The following is a 14,495-nucleotide window of genomic DNA, read 5'->3' on the forward strand; positions in this document are numbered from 1 at the left end:
GTAATGTTATATTAAACTACCCCCCCGTTTAAAAAAAATAACCTAAAAAAGAATGTGCTCTACTTACGGATCGTGCACGCTGGGTGGTCATTCAGGGTGTGTCTTCATCTTCTTCCCCGCCTCTTCTTCCTCCGATGTCCTTCGGTCCCGTCTTCTTCCAGCGCTCGCTCGCGGACACTGATATGAAAAAACGGCCTGGCAGTAGCATGCGGCTTCTACTACGGCTACTGCGCATGCGCCCCGGCTATCACTGGCCGTTCGCGAGCGCTGGAAGAAGATGGGACCGGAGGACATCGGAGGAAGAAGAGGCGGGGAAGAAGATGAAGACACACCCAGAATGCCCGCCCAGCGTGCACGTTCGGTAAGTAGAGCACATTCTTTTTTAGGTTATTATTTTAAAACGGGGGGGTAGTTTAATATAACTTTTACGGTGCCTTAATAGCCTTTTTAAAGGCTATGCACGCATATGGGGGGCTCTAGCAGCATGATTTTGCTGATAGAGCCCCTTTAAGCTGCCAACATGTCATAGCGTTTATACACTGAAGTCTTCAGCGTAAAAGGGACTGCTCCAAATGTTCAACATCTAAGGTGGTCTAAAAAGTATTAAAATGTTTTTGTGTCCACATAATTAACTCATTTTAATGGGAATTTCTTGGCACTGGTTTAGTGGTTAAGCAGACTGTGTCATGCTTTGGCTTCCTAAAAGCTGATTCTAAGCTGAGCTGCTGTCTTTTTTTTTTTTTTTTTGCATTCTATTTTTTTAATCAGTTTTTTTAAATCTGTTTCTGCTGTCTGAGGGGGGTGTTCTCATGCTCCTGCCCCATTGAAATCCAGTGCCGGTGTCCGGCCGCTTAACCCCCTGCGCGCCGGCCGCTCCCATTCATTCCTATGGGAGCGTGCTATTCGAAATGGCAGTTTCGAATAGTATTCACTCATCTCTAAAATCTATGTACCACCGAATACACCTGGAGGTTCTGTGTGCCTTATGTTAAAAATTCCACGGTCTGCACGCACAGTCGTATACATATGAGGCCTTATGACTTTAATTGGTTAGCTCTTCAAGATGTAACAAAAAGTTGTTGTTTACGATTGTAAAAGGTTGCAGAATTGTTTATTATATACACAGGTGTAACATGAACTACTTAGCCACTGAGCCATGCTTTGCTTTGCATGAGCGTGCGGAGTACCAGCAGTCAGTGTACAGCAGATGGGCTCTTCCAGGCCGTCCTTGTACAGAATGAAGCAGGACTATAACAAGAATGCTTGTGTCAGTCCGCAGATCCCTAGTGACTAGCTGTCAGAAAACCATTTCCAGGGCAGGAACATTTGTGCATGTGGCCGGCCTATGAGGCATGTCATGTTGCTATGGTTACTGGGATGACTGCCCTTTTCCCATCCCCTTTTTATTTCTCTTCTCCCCTGTTACAACCTTTTAATGTAGTATTAAACATCAAAAAGTAAATTCAGGTCACTGAAAAAAAAAAGGCTTCTTCAAGTGTAGACGCGAAAGGAATTGTGGGAGAGGCGTATTTATGAGCTGCTTTAACATTCACGGTAGACGCCAGCATCAGTAGCTGCTTTTTTTTTTTTCCCCCTATTCATCTTGGGCATGGCCTGAGGCAGTCTTAAGGAGAGCAGAGGGAATAGATGTTGTGTATTTGGATGCTGTGCTGTATTTCTCTATATTTTCTCCAATTTTCCTGTGTCATAGATTTTCTTTTCCCCGCCTCCTGTACGTCCCTTCGTGGTGCCTTGCTCAGCCGATGCTTGAGCAGACCTGCTGTGCGTAGAGTAGGTATCTCCTGAGAAGGGATGCAGATGGAGACTGTCACTGGGAGCAAATGGAGCCAGGGATGCTAGGCGTGCTCACTGTCAGCAGCTGGGAATGGGGTGCACTACTAGTGTGATCCTTTTTAAAGGCATTTGCACAGTATTGGAGAGAAACTGTGCTTATATCTGCAAACAGCAAGGAGAAAATAATGCCCTCGAGTATACGGCACAGAGCCTGTCAAGAGAGGACTCCGGCATCACACATTCTTCCCTGGTAAGTAGCAATGGCTTATTACTGGGTTATATATGGGCTGCATGTATACATCTCAAATGGCAAGCTAGGAAATAATGAGTAGGGTTACATTAGGTGGTGGTCCTTCTGGATTCTGTTTCTTGTTGTGGTAAAATATATATATGCATATATATATATATATATATATATATATATATATATATATATATATGCATGTAATATTAATATATGTACAGTATATGTCCCATTTACTGTCCACCTGCCCGGTCTTACAAGCAGTGTAGAATAATATCCCCGGGTACTGTGTGATAGTATGCGAGTCTGGCACGTAAGCACACGGCTCTCACACTAGGATTTCCCCCGGCAGGGGCTTCTCATACCAGCTTTTCATCAAGTCACTTTATGTGATGTGCGATTAATTAAAAATAATTAATGAAGGGAAGTCACTTGGGCAATTCTGTATGCCCTTGGCTGCCTATTGAATGACATTACTTCCATGCTCCTTGCCCTATAGGTACTCTGAATAGGTTTTAGTCTAGGCATTAACGTTGTAATGTGATTATCGTGGACGAATATAGTATTGTACATTCTTGTCACTGTCTGGCTGTTTGCTGGCTAAACGTGTCTTATTTCTACCAGATCTGTATCAGATTATCGGGATGCTGATTGTGAAGTGGCACACACTGCCAGATATCTGCAATGGTCTGAGTCAATATGTCTGTATAAAATCCTTCTTATCGTTTCACATATCATGTAGGATGCAATCACACAACCGTACTGTGTATGTGTACGGTGGAACCACAATAGCCAATGTGCCAAGTCACGCAACCACTCCATGTGGGAAACAAATTGCAACATGTTTTGTTTCAATTTTGTATAGCAGGTGAACTTGGAGAGCTTTGGAGACAAATATAGAAATAATCTATTAGGACTGACATTTTACACATTCTTAATCAGTCTTAGATGTGCTACAACTACAATTATTAAATGGCGCCTCTTGTGTGGTTTCCTACTGGTAGCTGGCATAGATTTCAGTTATAATTTCGACCATAGATGTTCTGCCCTCTGTTTTGTAATGGCCGTCATACGGCTCATCTTTAAAACACCTTAAAGGGGTTGTCCCATCACAAGGATCCTATCTATACTGCTTGTTAATGTGGATGTAAGACTTTTCCTAAATACATTGCTTCAGCAAAACTGCTTTGTTTGTCCACTATCTTACTTTATTCAATTCTTTGTGGCCACAGCCCTGACCTAGCTGCTCCTGAGTCAAGTGATGTGTCTGCTGCTCTCAGGGGGGAGGGAGGAGGGGCTAAGTGCACGGGAGCGAGCCTGTGTTTCTAGCTATTCCTGTGTCTACACCATGTGACCTAGGTCCTGCACTCAGAGGAGCTGCTTTCATTTCTTCTGTTCTCCCAGTTATCAGGCTAGCTAATACAATTGTGTTCATTATGGCAGAGACAGGCAGTCTCTGTATATAACACAGAATGGAGTTGCTGCTGCCTGTACTTCATAGTCCAATGTGGGTGGGCGGAGCTACACACGAATTTGGAGGCGGAGCTAAACGGCAGGTTGCCTGTGAAACCCCGCCCACCGAATGATGCAAGCAACCAGGAAGAAAGAAGATTTTACAAGAGTGAAGACTGCTGAGTATGTGAGCTGGGAATACCCCTTTAATGTCAATGGGACTATTCACATGTACATTTTAATGGACCATCGACACATTGGATATGTCCTATATTTGTCTGTTTTCACAGATCTGTCAGTAGACTTACATTGGATCACACCAGTCCTTGCACTCTGTACGGGGATTCCGTTCCCCCTCTCCACATTTTTCACCCTTTATGGGTGGAAACCGAAAGGACCCCATTATAGTCAACTGTTTAAAGCAGATTAGGTTTCTGTTCGGGGAAGAGGGGGAGCGGTGTCCCAAGTGGGACTTGGCCTTAGGTTAAGGATACACTTATAGATTTTCTTAATGCAGCTTGTGAATTAATTTAAATAAGAAATTGGGTCATAAATGAAAAAAATCTGACCCTGGGCCATCAGTTCCGCCCATAAACTTTCCAAGTCTTCCCCTAAACTGGTTGCTTCAAAAATTGCACAACATTATAACATATAAAAGAATACTTACCTATTGTCCTGAATTTGCCAGGATAGTACTAGCAAATTTGGTATGCCTTAACCAGGAAAAGAGGTTGGATATAATAAACCCCAACTTCTTTTCCTTTTTGGGGCATTTTTAAATTTTCTTGTACTTTCCCGGCAAATTCAGGGACAATATGCTTTTATATGTTGTAACATGATGCAGTTTTTGAAGCAACCAGTTAAGGGTGGATCGGGCGAGGGGCACGGGCTGGTGTCCCTGGATCAGAATTTCCCCTTCATGATCCATTCTTGGTTTTGTGTTCACAAGCTGCATCAAGTGTGTCCTTACCCAAAGGCTATATTCACATGACCATGAATTAAAAAAAAAAAAAAAATCCTGTTGAAAAGGTCTGTTTTTTTTTTTTTTTTTTTTTTTTTTTTTCACAGCTATGAAAAACTTAGTCTATAGACAGATCTGTGAAAATGGACCTGTCCTGTCCACGGACCTGTGAAAATATAGATCCTGTCTTATGCTTTGGTAGTCCATTAAAATGTACAGGTGAATAGCCACTTTTACATTGTGTTTTAAAAACCGAGGTGTAGTACAAGGTCTTATTAGGTTTTATGACCTACTATATGTTCAGCTGTTTGAAAGAACTGCTGTACTCGGAGGGCTGCAGACCCTTCTTCTGGCATGTTCATCAGTCACATGGCTTTTCGGCACCTTAGTCTCATTCAAGTACACACATTACTGCGCTATGCCTGGTTTACAATAAAACAGTGCCAACTCGAGAGCTGTGGCTCCAATAAACTGATAATTGGTAGAGGGGTTGGAAGATGGTGGGTTCCAATAGATGGCACAATCTCTTTAGGAAGGGTTTTCTTTTTTTTTTTTTTTTTTTTTTTTTTTTTTAAGCATTCGTCTAGAGAAAATTGGCTCCAGTTATGTTAGTAGTGTAAAATATATTCCTTACGTATGCAGTTTCTTGTGTGAATAAAGTATAAAGCTTATGTCCTTGAAAACCTTGACAGCTTGATGTGAAATAGTGTCCCTACAGATCCTTGAAGGTGAGGTCAGGTTCATTGCTGGAGAGCCCCTGTAGGGAGGTTGGGGAGGGTTGATTTATATGCTATATTACATACGTTGATGGATCATATTGCAGGATGCAGGGAAATGCTGCACTAGTGGTTAAGCATGATGGATGGGCGTCTTGTGATGGTTTTCTTCTGAGGGAGCTCAAAGGATACCTTGGGATTTCTGTCCAATAACGCACCAGTAGTTATGAATATGGCTTTCTTTCTGAAATTGGGAGGAGCTAGAAGATTATAATTTTCACATAGCAAAGCCTTCCTAACAAACAACAATGGACACATTCCACTATTATTTACCCTGGCTTGATCCTTGGATCTGTTTTTATCTTGGACATGGTGGCTAAACTTGTTTTCATATTATTTGTTTGTAATGTCTATACTTTTAGGCTTTATTTTTCCTGTAAGCATTCTTCTAGTAATTTACCAACATACAGGTATCTTTAGGCATCTACTGTATTGCTAGAATCTCTTTTATTATGGTCACTGATATATTCTTGATGGTGTCCCTGTTACGCCAGAAGAAGCCATAGACTCTTGTGGCAGGTTGTGTCTTCTTTATATATACAATGCAGATCATACACTGGCCTGTAATTTGCAGATAGAGCAGTCCAGAAAAAGGAATCCCTGCTTCTCCACTACCTATACTCCTGCATTATAATCACTACAGTACAGCAAGTAGGGAGGAGATCGGGACTCCCAGCATCATAGATAACTATAATATTAGGAATCCATCTCCTGACATTGTGTAGAAGCCAGTAAATCTTACTTTTTTTTTTTTATAACTCAAATTTTTTATTGAAATTTTTTTTAAACAATAAGAAAAGAAAAAACAATTACAAGTTACAAGGCGAACACCCGCCCTGCGAACAGAAAAAGCACACAGTGCAACACAAAATACAATCAGAAGAATAAAATTTAAAAAAAAAATAAATAAAAAAATAAAAAAATTAAAGACAAAGAAAGCAACATAGAAAAAAAAGAAAAAGGAAAAAAAAAGGGGGGGGGAGGGAGGGGTTAGTGGGACAGATGAGTGGGGGAGAGGACTAAATGTGGGGGGTGAAAGGGTAGGTAGGGGTGAGTGTGAGCAGTCAGGAAACCAGTGAGAGCGCTCGCCAGGTCATCCATACCACAGCCAGTTGGGAAGGGCTCGGGAGCAACCACTGGTCAAATACCTGAGACGAACAACAAGAGTATCAATCAGAGGAGGGGTCAGAGCCCAGGAGCGTCCGGTACTCTGCAGACTGTTGAAACCTGAACCAGTAGAACCAGGTTTTGATGTACGCCTCAGTCGTGCCATGCAGGAAAGACGTGAGATTTTCCATGCGCATTATCTCGTTGACCTTCGAAATCCAGAGGGAGAGAGGAGGAGGATCCACTCGTTTCCAAAAAAGGGGGATACAAGCCCGGGCAGCGAGGATCAGGAATCTAAGTAGGGAACGCTTAAAGACCTTTACAGAAGACTCACAATGATTAAGGAGGAACAGGGCAGGGCCCAAATGGTGAGAAGTTTCAGTAAGCTGGAGGGTTATCCGCTTGACCCCCTCCCAAAAGGACGAAAGGGCAGGACAGGACCAAAAAATGTGTAGCAGCGTGCCTTCCTCGTCGCCACAGCGCCAACATAATGGGGAGACCTGAGGAAACATAGCATGGAGTCTCGTAGGAACCCTATACCATCGGGACAAGATTTTGTAGCTGGCCTCCTGGTGGCGAGAGCTGATGGAAGCAGTATGAGAAAGGCGAAAAATGCGCCTACGCTGTTCCTGAGAGAGGGAAAGGGATAAGTCAGATTCCCATTTCAACAAGAACGGCGGAACAAAGTCCTCCGGAGGTTCAACCAGGATCCGGTAAGTGAGCGAGAGGGAGTGGCGAAGGGGGCCAGCACCAACAAAAATCTTCTCCAAGGGGGTAGGTTCGACGCGGAACTCTGCAGGAGCAGGGAGAGAATGTAAAAAGTGACGAAGTTGCATCCCCCGCCAAGCGTCCAAAGGGGGCAGCTCAGGAGGGGCCTGGGAATTCAGAAGTGTAGTCCATCCCCCAGCGTCCTGGAAGTGACAGGCACGGAAAATCCCATGACGGCGCCAATTACGAAAAACTCGGTCAAACATTCCAGGTGGAAAGGCAGGATTGCCCAGCACTGGGAAAAGAGCGGAATCCTTAGGGAGGAGAGTGGAGCGAACAAGGCCCCTGGAGCAAATCCGAAGCGTGGGACCAAGGGTAGGGTGAGAAAAGAGAGATGACAATGAGGAGGAGTCCAACCATGGGGCAACCTGCAAAGGGATCGGAGAGAATGCCTGTTCGATGTAGACCCAAGGTTTAGAAACAGCATGCCTACACCAGTCCACGACACGAGTCAGGTGGGTAGCCAAGTAATAGGACTTCAGGTCCGGAAGCGATAAACCACCGCAACTCTTGGGACGAAAGAGAAAAGCCTTGCTCACTCGGGCGGGTCTGCCCGACCAGATGAACTTCAGTTGGACGGAAGTGAGGAATCTAAGAAAAGACAGAGGGATGTGAATGGGAAGCGCCTGCATCAAGTAGAGAAGACGAGGGAGAATGTTCATTTTAAAAATCGCGCATCTCCCGAACCAAGTAAAGGCTCCAGCGGACCATCGAGTACAATCAGCCCTGATAGACGCCAGAAGTGGGGGGAAGTTGCAACGAAAGAGATCTTTCGGGTCCGGAGTAAGATAAACCCCCAAATATTTGAGAGAAGTGGGGGCCCAATGAAAAGGGAAAGATTGACTCAAGGAGGTGGCCGCCGAGGAGGAAAGGGTCACATTAAGGGCTTCTGATTTCGAAAAGTTGATTTTAAAATTCGAAAGGGTCGAGTAAACCTGAAAGGCAGACATCAGAGCTGGAAGAGAAACATGAGGGGAGGAAAGAAAAAATAGCAAGTCGTCTGCATAAGCCGCCACTTTGTATAAACAGGAAGAATGAGCAGCGCCTGAGATGTTCGGGTCGGCTCGAACCTGGCGGAGGAAGGGTTCAAGAGTCAGGACGAAAATGAGAGGCGAGAAGGGGCATCCTTGCCTAGTGCCATTTCGGATAGGGAAGGACTGGGACAATAAACCGTTCACCCTAACCATCGCTGTAGGGAGAGAGTATAGAGCCATGATCCAACTCATCATGCGATTTCCAAGGCCAATATGTAACAGGGTCTCTTCCATGAACCGCCAGTTGACCCTGTCGAAGGCTTTCTCAGCGTCAGTTGAAAGAAGCATGAGAGGAGAGCCCGATTGTTTAGCCCCATACATGAGGTTGATAGCTTTGGTAGTATTATCTCGAGCCTCACGGCGGGTAAAAATCCAGCTTGATCCGCGTGAACAATATTTCCTAACAAGGGCGATAAACGCGTCGCAAGGATCTTGGCTAAAATTTTTAGGTCAACATTGATTAGCGAAATGGGGCGGTAGTTAGAGCACAGAAGAGGGTCCTTTCCGGGTTTGGGGATAACCGCTATGTGAGCACACAGGGAGTCACGACAAAGGGCCGAGCCATCGGTGAGAGAATTGAAAACTTTCAACAGTCTGGGGCGGAGTTCAGGGCCAAGTTTCTTATAGTATACCAAGGTAAGGCCGTCTGGGCCTGGGGCCTTACCCGTTGCCATACTGGAGATAGCTAAAGAAATTTCCTCTTCAACAATAGGAGATTCCAAGGCCGTCAATTCCTCTAGAGACAACGACGGGAGACCAGAGGAGGAGAGATAAGAACGAATGCGATCTCGGAACTCCGCTTCAGGGAGAGGAGAAGGGCCAGAGTTTACAGAATACAAAGAGGCATAGTAGTCCCGAAAGGCAGCTGCAATATCAAGGGGCATGTGTAATCGAGTACCCTGGGTGGAATTGATGCATGGAACGTAGGTGGAGGACTGCTGAACCCGAAGGGCCCTAGCTAGTGAACGCCCGCTCTTATTTCCAAACTCATAAAAATGACGTCTGCATTTAGCTAGAGTACCCTTCACCCTATCAGTGACGAGCGTACGCAATTCCTCTCGGGCGCTGGCAAGCTGGGAATAAACATCAGGAGTGATTTGGCGTTTATGAAGAAGTTCCAATGAGCGGATCCGCTGCAGCAGAGATTCAATACAAGCCCGGCGTTCCTTGTTTAAGCGGGAACCATGTTGCAACAGGATACCCCGGATAAAACATTTGTGAGCCTCCCACACCATTGGAGGAGCAATCCCCGACAATTCCTCCCTCTCAAAGTATTCCCCCAAACGGGTCTTAATGTCATCCAGGATGGTTACGTCATCAAGAAGTGATGCGTTAAGTTTCCACTGACGCTGGAAGGGAATAGGAGAGGACAAGGAAACAGACAAAGTAACCAAAGCATGGTCGGAGAAAGTAATGTTATCGACTTCCGCAGCCAACAAAGAGTGGAGATGTTGGTGACGGATAAAGAGGTAGTTGATACGAGAATATCGGTGATGGACCGGAGAGTAATAGGAGTAATCCCTATCCAATGGGTGGAGTAACCTCCAGGAGTCCACAAGCTGGTGGGAATGAAGGTCCCTCTTAATCCTCCTGATGAGCGAGTAAGGGTGAGAAGAGACGCCAGCAGAAGAGTCCAATGAAGGGTCTAGGACCAGATTAAGATCACCCCCCGCCACCAGGAAGCCCTCCACAAAGCCGTCCAACAGCCCTAAGTAAGAACTAAGGGCACGACCCTGTCCCGAGTTAGGCAAATACAAAGAGGCAAGAGTAAAAAGCTGAGAGGAGATACGACCCTTGACCATAACAAGTCTCCCCTCAGAATCAGTGCGAGTCTCCAAATGTTCCCAAGGCAGGGAGCGAGAAATCAAGATACTAGTCCCTCTGGATTTCGGATCAGGAGAGGAGCTATGATATGCATGAGGAAACCAAGCATTAGTCAACTTGTATGGCTTGGTAGAGCAATGGTGAGTTTCCTGCAAAAACACAACATGAAGGCGCTTACCTTTGAGCAGATTGAAGAGTACGGAGCGCTTCTCTGGACTATGAAGGCCTCTCACATTGAGGGAGCCCACAGCGATGGAGGAAAGGCGATCAAGCGGAGGCATGGAGGGAGACGGGCTTTCCCAGCTCACACCCTAGGAGCAGAGGGGGAAAAAAAAAAAAAAAAAAAAAGGGGGGAGAGGGGGGAGGGAGGGGAGAGGGCGAAGAATTGAAGAGGGTAAAGGGGAGGGAAAGAAAAAAAAAAAAAAAAAGAGAAAAGTAACAGAGTAGAGGAAGGAGAGCAGTAAAGAATGAGGGGGGGGGGGGGGAGAAAGGAAAGGGAAAAAGAACCAAGAGTAGAACAAATCTAACTACCCCTAGACAAATGGGCCAGGGGCACAACAACAGACAGGAAGGAGTGAGGGAGTAAGAAAAGATGGGGGGAGAAGTGGGCCCGCAAGCACCACGAGTGTACCTGGTAAGGAAGACCCTATGCCCCCACCCCCAACAAAGTGTAAAGGGATAGGAAGCACAGGGCTACAAACTGACTCTAAGGTCCAAATAACAACATTGTATAAAAACACAGCAATACCAACAACAAGGGCCATCTATAAAGCCCAGCAGGAACAGGATCAAGAGGAACAGAGTAGTCACAGAACAAAATAAAATAAACATAGTGAAAATGTCCACCAACCGCGAAACAAGTCCAAGACCACTCAACATAAAAGGATATTAACACTGTCCTGTGGGCAGATCAAAGACCGGCGGTATGAGGGCTCATGCTTCAATGGGAAGCTGAGCTGAGAGATCTGGTTGGCGGAGTGGAGACCCAGGCGGATCCGGTATTGGAAGACGTCGTGGAGATGAGTTTCGCCGAGGTCTCTCTCTGGAAGCAGCCGAAGAAGAACGCCTGGAACCGCGGCCGTGCCTGGGTATAGTAGGGCGGGAGGAATCCAGAGCAAGCCAGTTCGGGACTGAGACAGGGCGCACATCCAGGGAGGCAAACAAATCAGGCAAGTCCGCCGGGGAACGGACAACAATCGAAGACGAGCCAAGACGAACAATCAAATGGAAGGGATGACCCCACCTATAGGAACCTCCACAGTCCTTAATCAGAGTCAACACCGGCTGAAGGGCACGGCGCATAGCCAATGTGCGGGATGAGACGTCAGGATAGAGCTTGACAGAGGTATTCTCAAAAGGCACCGATCCCATATCCCAGGCACACCTCAGGATGTGTTCCTTGTCCGTGAAGTAATGTAGTCTACACAGAACGTCTCTAGGATTAGCAGGGTCAAGCGGGCCAGAACGTTGGACTCTATGCACACGGTCCATCATGAAGGTAGCATCCAGCGGGCGTTGTCGCCATATTGAAAATGGTATTAATACGGCTGATCAGATCATCCTGAGGGCCTTTTTCTGGCACTCCTCGTAATCGAATATTATTTCTGCGACCCCGGTTCTCCTGGTCATCCAGGAGCAAGGCAATTTGTTGAAGGCGGGCCTCAGAGTGGGTTTGATTGCTCTCCACTGCAGACAGGCGTTGTTCCAAAGAGGACAGTGTTTGATCAGTAGCGTCAGCCCTAGTAGTAAGTTGAGACACATCAGACTGGATCGCACCGAGGGCCTGTGCCTGGGATTGTTCCATTCGGGAAACTACAGCATCCAGGTCCTGTTTAGTGGGCAGAGCTTGAATAAGGTCCCGAAGTAGCTGAAAGTCCGCAGAGGCAATATGGGCTGCCGAGCAGGGCAGGGAGGCCGAATCCATGGATTGCACGTCATGTCCAGGGAGGGTGGCAGACAGTGAAGGAGGTGGCTGCGATTGGCGAAGCGGAGGAGATGGAGGAGCCATGTCATCAGTGCCAGACCCAGTAGCCGAGGTTCCAGATCGGGACAGGAAGGTAGAGATTGACGGTGAGTGAGTAAGAGAGCGACTCGGCGTGCGGGAAGGAGCAGTAGAGGTGTTAGGACGTCTTCTGGACATATCACAATGAGAAGCGACCATAGAAGGTAAGGAAGGTACACTCGCAGTATCACCAGGCCTTACATGAGGCGGTCACACAGTTTCATAATCAAACCTGGTACCCATGAGGTGCAAAAGGAGCAATGGGAGAAGTGCTAGTTCCGTGGGGATATACTGCAGAACGTGGAACACACAGCAAGTGGAGGAAGGTGAGGAGCCCCCCCTGATGGTGGAGTAGGGGCTCAGCACTCCCTTCACACCACTGCAGTGCACGACAACAACAACAAAAAAAAAACAAAAATTCCCTGCTAGAAAGGTCTCTGAAGAGGGTAAGAAAGTCCAAAAAACAGCAGGGAGTACTAACAGAGTTAGCAGAATGTCCCAGCAGAAAGTGTCAGGATGGGAGCCAAACAGCAGGGGGGGGTGAGGTGTCTCCACTTCAGGCAATGCAGGGAGGCCAGGCAGCAGGTAGAGCAAGGGGTTCAGAGAGCAGAAGAGTTCCCTTACACATTGCATTAACCCCTTCACCAGTGGAAGTGTTGTCAGTTAGTCCCAAGGGACACTGTCTATGTGTGCCAGATGTAAAGGGAGGGGGAGGGAGGCTCACATCAATAGTGCAGACAGAGCAAGGGTTCTCAGACCTTCAGCTATGGCCCTCTAGTATAGCAAGTTTACTGTTGTCCTGAGTGGAGAAGTATCAGTCCGTACATCCAGGTTCCCCTCCCCCCTTAGGCTGTAGCTGCAGTGGCTCCTGGTGTCTGCTGCAGGTGACGTTTATGTAGCAGAGCCTTGTTAGTATACTATGCAGCCTGGGAGGATGGTGGTGCGTCTGTGTCTCTCCCCGTGTGTTACCGACCTGAGCGCTTCAGCAGGCTGGGGTCAGATGCAGGTCAGAGCCTTCAGGCTGACACTTCCAGCAGGCCTCTCCGCAGGATTCCTTCTCTGAGGATGATGTCCCAGTGAAGCAGTGCAGTCTGTAGAAGGCCCACTGTCCCCCTGTCACTGGACAAGAGAACGGAACAGCAAGGCAGTGCAGTGGAGGAGAGGTGCTGCGAGAGGACTCTCCGTGTGTGTGCAGCAGCCGGAATCAAGATGGCGGAAGGCTTCAATCCGGACAGGTAGGCCGGAGATTCAAAGACAGCAGGCTCTGTTCGGAGGTGCCTGAAGTCGCCCCAAAAGTAGCTGTAGGGTTGGGGGATGTCCCTTGGAGCACAGGTCTTGAGTTTAGTGGCTTGGATCGGGTAGATGGTGATGGATTAAGTCTGTAGTTAGCAGAGCTTCTATCCAGCACGTCTGCTCGTCCTGACAGCTAGGCCACGCCCCAGTAAATCTTACTTACACATAAGTCTCACATGTGAGACTCCATTAATGTGAAACCAACCTAATCCCCCATTTACACAATCGGTCCGTATTTGTGCTGGATTTGCCAGCCTAAACAGTATGCTGTGAGTAGGACTCCTAGCGTTATAGTTATGTAAGACTAGCCTCTGACTGCGACTTCGTCTGTGTGTTGTTGGCTAAGAAGATATACAGCAAATTGCTGCCGTCGATTGTTTGCCTGCTCTGGTGTTTTGGCAGTTCTCAAGCTATCCTGCTGCTGAACTTGCTCCTTGTGCCGTGCCTGTGATTTTTGCGGCATCTCAGCAGCTGGCTGGGACGCCATTTATGTGTGTTATTGGAGTCAATGATCCGCCTACTCCGGAGTTTGGGCTGCTCTAAGAGATGCTTGATGCCTAGCTTGCTCAATCTTCCTGAGCTTCGCTTGAGGAGAAGCCTGTGACTTTTGGTTATCTTCATGGCTCTCGTGGTTTTAGAATTTTGCAACAAATTAGATTTTCTTTTTCTGAGCATGTTTAAAATTGGCAAACTGCCAATTTCGATTAAAGGTGTTTTCTCATCCAGTGTGTGAGCACTGGAGCAGATATGCAAATACTTGTTAACAATGGAGTCAGGGTTATCTGTGTGTTTACTTTAGAGAGATAACAGACCTGGCTTTATCAGCAACATCAGATAAGCTGCGGGAAAGAGCAGTTTAATATAGCATATGGATATAAATTCATAACAGTTGTGAAGCCATGTCATTTACCGGAATTAAAAAAAAATAGCCTATGTATGTGCCAAATTTCATAGAGAAAGAGTAACAAACACACAAACTTTCACATTTATAATAGGATGCTAGTCCCTGAAGTTCCTGCCTTATATTGACATACTCTTCTGTAGTGATTATAATACCGGACAATATGTCGCTGGGAATCGGCCTCCTATCGGGTAGAAATAGAATCATAGATGACTATAATGCTAGGAGTTCCTCTCCTGGCATAATGTTCAATCTGGTAAATCCGAAACCCACACGGGCTGAATTACATGGCTGAAAAATGAGTAGGTGGTAACTTTGTAGGACTGGTCCTGTCTTGTA

The 14,495-nt window shown here is 46.5% G+C and overlaps 1 protein-coding gene across 11 annotated transcripts in view; it reads left to right on the plus strand.

The window, feature by feature from the left end:
- Positions 1 to 14,495, plus strand: part of DOCK9 (dedicator of cytokinesis 9) — a 203,178-nt gene that overhangs the window by 31,684 nt on the left and 156,999 nt on the right. For 5 of the 11 annotated variants that reach the window (XM_075265306.1, XM_075265308.1, XM_075265310.1 and 2 more), the window contains exon 1: positions 1,596 to 2,044. The exons of 5 other annotated variants lie outside the window; for them this stretch is intronic. In XM_075265306.1, coding sequence (XP_075121407.1) covers positions 1,886 to 2,044 — 159 coding nt within the window. In that variant the 5' untranslated portion in view covers positions 1,596 to 1,885. Of the gene's footprint in view, positions 1 to 1,594; positions 2,045 to 14,495 lie in introns of those variants that run through there. One more of the 11 variants, XM_075265314.1, reaches the window with a different exon arrangement.

The sequence above is a fragment of the Leptodactylus fuscus genome, chromosome 2 (assembly GCF_031893055.1).
Source record: "Leptodactylus fuscus isolate aLepFus1 chromosome 2, aLepFus1.hap2, whole genome shotgun sequence".
Classification (NCBI taxonomy): domain Eukaryota; kingdom Metazoa; phylum Chordata; class Amphibia; order Anura; family Leptodactylidae; genus Leptodactylus; species Leptodactylus fuscus.